This window comes from Procambarus clarkii, chromosome 5 (assembly GCF_040958095.1).
Source record: "Procambarus clarkii isolate CNS0578487 chromosome 5, FALCON_Pclarkii_2.0, whole genome shotgun sequence".
Classification (NCBI taxonomy): domain Eukaryota; kingdom Metazoa; phylum Arthropoda; class Malacostraca; order Decapoda; family Cambaridae; genus Procambarus; species Procambarus clarkii.
In genome coordinates, this window is record NC_091154.1 from 25,914,162 (window position 1) to 25,919,201 (window position 5,040).

At 46.8% G+C, this 5,040-nt stretch overlaps 1 protein-coding gene across 1 annotated transcript; it reads right to left on the reverse strand.

The window, feature by feature from the left end:
* Positions 1-1,348: 1,348 nt before the first annotated feature.
* On the reverse strand, positions 1,349-2,809 carry LOC138351375 (keratin-associated protein 16-1-like). Its single transcript, XM_069303186.1, has one exon. It carries the CDS (start codon positions 2,807-2,809, stop codon positions 1,349-1,351), a length of 1,461 nt encoding a protein of 486 aa, XP_069159287.1.
* Between the last annotated feature and the right edge of the window lie 2,231 nt (positions 2,810-5,040).

The following is a 5,040-nucleotide window of genomic DNA, read 5'->3' on the forward strand; positions in this document are numbered from 1 at the left end:
GTGTTTGGTGTTGTAGTAATGCATGCTGGAGAGAAGCCATGTGTATAACGGTTGCATTAATACATGCTGGAAAAAGCGTCGTGTGTGTAAGTTAGTGGCAATGGGTCTAATTTACAATGAAGGAGATTGTCTGAAGCTGACGCTTGAGTGCTGCTGGAGGCCTCATACAAGAACGGTCTGGGTACTGAACACTGGACCGAAGGCCTGACAGTATGGGTTATATTATTACATGTTAGAGATAATTCATACATTTGTATGATGCGTTAATACGTGCTATAGAGCAGTCATGCGTGTATGGTCGACAGTAACTCATACTGGAGGAATGTAAACAAACATTAAGATCAACGTAAACTTCTTCTTAGATAACATTTATTGTAAGGAATCTGTAAAATCTATTAAGGATACACAGGACTGCTACTTAACTAGGGGGAAAATGAGGGAGGGAAAAGGTGAGAGGCGGCGAAGGTGGAGTGAGAGGAAGAGAGAACACAGTGAGAGTCCAGATCTATTGTGCTACAATCTTCATGCATTTAACAAGAACAGTAACTATGCCAAATTTGTCACTAATGGCTCCAGACTCTACACACTAGTTGTCTCCTCATGTTGTTATCTTCCTACATGATAAGGTTTTGCATGGATGGTTCTCATAAGGTTGATCGTGGGTCTTGGGAGTGGCACCAGTGATGGGGGCGCTGCTTCTAAGCTTCGCAATATATATATATATATATATATATATATATATATATATATATATATATATATATATATATATATATATATATATGCGAACAAGCCTGAATGGTCCCCAGGCATATATGCAACTGAAAACTCCACACCCCACAAGTGACTCGAACCCATGCTGCCAGGAGCACTATGCAATTGGTGTACAGGAGACCTTCACCCTCTGCTTCTAAGCTTGGTGATGAGGCACCTTTGTACACTGTGTCACAACAGTCACAGGGGGGAGACTACATCCATGTCTTGGTGACATAGGTGTTTGGATTCCACTAGATGTCTAAGTATAGTCTCTATAATAGTTTTATGACAGATATAAGTGTTTATTATTAATTTTTTGAAGTCTGCCCTGTCGAATGAATCATCATAGTTTATATATTTTGATAATTCCGCTGTTGATGTTGGCTGATGACTTTCTGCGTTTATTAAGGAAGTACAGAGGTATTTAAAGCTTTATAAATGAATTTGTGATTGGTGAAAATATTGAAGAATCAGTTGACTAGCTGTAAATATTAAAAACTTTCATGAAAATTAAATCAGTTCCTTATTTCGTCTAATTATCACGGTGAGTCTACAGGTGAATGGCGAGGATTTTGTGTTCAGGTAACACGACTTATGTAATCACACGACGTAATAATGGTCCGGGACGGGTCACACGACGTAATAATGGTCCGGGACGGGTCACACGACGTAATAATGGTCCGGGACGGGTCACACGACGTAATAATGGTCCGGGACGGATCACACGACGTAATAATGGTCCGGGACGGATCACACGACGTAATAATGGTCCGGGACGGATCACACGACGTAATAATGTCCGGGACGGATCACACGACGTAATAATGGTCCGGGACGGATCACACGACGTAATAATGGTCCGGGACGGATCACACGACGTAATAATGGTCCGGGACGGATCACACGACGTAATAATGGTCCGGGACGGATCACACGACGTAATAATGGTCCGGGACAGGTCACACGACGTAATAATGGTCCGGGACGGATCACACGACGTAATAATGGTCCGGGACGGATCACACGACGTAATAATGGTCCGGGACGGATCACACGACGTAATAATGGTCCGGGACGGATCACACGACGTAATAATGGTCCGGGACGGATCACACGACGTAATAATGGTCCGGGACGGATCACACGACGTAATAATGGTCCGGGACGGATCACACGACGTAATAATGGTCCGGGACGGATCACACGACGTAATAATGGTCCGGGACGGGTCACACGACGTAATAATGGTCCGGGACGGATCACACGACGTAATAATGGTCCGGGACGGATCGCACGACGTAATAATGGTCCGGGACGGGTCACACGACGTAATAATGGTCCGGGACGGATCACACGACGTAATAATGGTCCGGGACGGATCACACGACGTAATAATGGTCCGGGACGGGTCACACGACGTAATAATGGTCCGGGACGGATCACACGACGTAATAATGGTCCGGGACGGATCACACGACGTAATAATGGTCCTGGACGGATCACACGACGAAATAATGGTCCGGGACGGATCACACGACGTAATAATGGTCCGGGACGGATCACACGACGTAATAATGGTCCGGGACGGATCACACGACGTAATAATGGTCCGGGACGGATCACACGACGTAATAATGGTCCGGGACGGGTCACACGACGTAATAATGGTCCGGGACGGGTCACACGACGTAATAATGGTCCGGGACGGATCACACGACGTAATAATGGTCCGGGACGGGTCACACGACGTAATAATGGTCCGGGACGGGTCACACGACGTAATAATGGTCCGGGACGGATCACACGACGTAATAATGGTCCGGGACGGGTCACACGACGTAATAATGGTCCGGGACGGGTCACGACGTAATAATGGTCCGGGACGGATCACACGACGTAATAATGGTCCGGGACGGGTCACATGACGTAATAATGGTCCGGGACGGATCACACGACGTAATAATGGTCCAGGACGGGTCACACGACGTAATAATGGTCCGGGACGGACCGAAACGTCGTCGTTTCTCCATTTTGTGATGTGTGGTTTGGTCATCATATCTTCAGTCACGTGGGTCTTGGGTCTTGTTACCTAGCAGTAAATAGGTACCTGGGTGTTAGTCAGCTGTCACGGGCTGCTTCCTGGGGGTGGAGGCCTGGTCGAGGACCGGGCCGCGGGGACACTAAAGCCCCGAAATCATCTCAAGATAACCTCAAGATAACGTTATTGTGACTCATCGTCGGCTTTCGTACTTAGGTTTCCGGTAGTTTGAGGTAGTTTCCGGTAAATTTTATTGTGCCACTTTCCTCCATTACTGGTGTGTAAAATATGAAGAAGAGTTAGCATGGCATATATTAAACATTACTGATACTCGTTACATATAATCGAAGACTCTGAATAGCTTCAGGAGGTGCTAAAAATTACGACTCGACTATAACCAACACAAATGCAATGTTATGAGGATATAAACATGAGTGAGAAGAGCCTTACTGCACTGCATCATGAAGGATGTTAAGGCTCCTGCTTCAGAAAAAGATGAAGACTTACAGGTAAACATAACAAATATATTGTTAGAGGGACACATCAGGAAAATGACGTCTGATAAGAAAAACAAATGAGCTACAGAGATGTTCTAATTTTTCTTTTAGCGTAGAAATTGTAATGAAAAAGAATGAACTAAATAGACAGGTTGTAGAGGCGAAGGCTATTCATGATTTCAGAAGTTATGATAGAAAAAAATTGGTCAGGAGGTATTGCATCTTGATGATTTCGGGGCTTTAGTGTCACCGCGGCCCGGTCCTCGACCAGGCCTCCACCCCTAGGAAGCAGCCCGTGACAGCTGACTAACACCCAGGTACCTATTTTACTGCTAGGTAACAGGGGCATAGGGTGAAAGAAACTCTGCCCAATGTTTCTCGCCGGCGCCTGGGATCGAACCCAGGACCACAGGATCACAAGTCCAGCGTGCTGTCCGCTCGGCTCCCACATGACACAATGGTCAGATGGAGAGACGGGATTTAAGAACTAAAGCCAGGTACTGCAGGTAAAAACTGTCGGATACAAATAAGTGAATACACACACAAACTCACACACTCACACACACACACACACACACACACTCACCACCATTTGGTCACCACTTGGTCCGGGAGACATCTCCCGTCACGCAGGGTGCAGTTGCGCCTCCACAGATCTCCAGTATCATCTTTTGATACTGGTAATGGCTCGAAAGGGCCACCACTTACGGGCTATTCATGCCCGTGCCACCTCTTGGGTGGCTTAATCTTCATCAATCAATCAATCAATCAATCACACTCACCACCACTACTGCGAGAGCTGTACACCAAGACTAACTTGGACACGCTCCGACACCCAGTGTACGTACACGTGCTTGCTCACAGCATGGGACAGGGGGGGGGGGCCCCCTCAGGGGGCCTCGTAGCCTGGTGGATAGCGCGCAGGACTCGTAATTCTGTGGCGCGGGTTCGATTCCCGCACGAGGCAGAAACAAATGGGCAAAGTTTCTTTCACCCTAAGTGCCCCCCTGTTACCTAGCAGTAAATAGGTACCTGGGAGTTAGTCAGCTGTCACGGGCTGCTTCCTGGGGTGTGTGTGTGTGTGTGTGATGTGGGAAAAAAAAAAAGTAGTTAGTAAGTTAGTAGTTAGTAAACAGTTGATTGACAGTTGAGAGGCGGGCCGAAAGAGCAAAGCTCAAGCCCCGCAAAAACACAACACAACTAGTAAACACAGCACGCACACACACACACACCTGTTGATTGACAGTTGAGAGGGGGGACCAAAGAGCCAGAGCTCAACCCCCGCAAGCACAATTAGGTGAGTACAATTAGGTGAGTACACACACACACACACACACACACACACACACACACACACACACACACACACACACACACACACACACACACACACACACACAATTACACACACAATTAGGGTAGTACACACACACACAATAACATCAGAACAGCCTTCAGGAACCTTTGTAAGGAATCATTCAGAACCTTATATACCACATATGTAAGACCAATCCTGGAGTATGCGGCCCCAGCATGGAGCCCGTACCTTGTCAAGCACAAGGCGAAGCTTGAAAAAGTTCAGAGGTATGCGACTAGGCTAGTCCCAGAACTAAGAGGCTTGAGTTACGAGGAAAGGCTGCGGGAAATGCACCTCACGATACTGGAAGACAGAAGAGTAAGGGGAGACATGTTCACTGTCTACAAAATTCTCAGAGGAATTGACAGGGTAGATAAAGATAAACTGTTTAA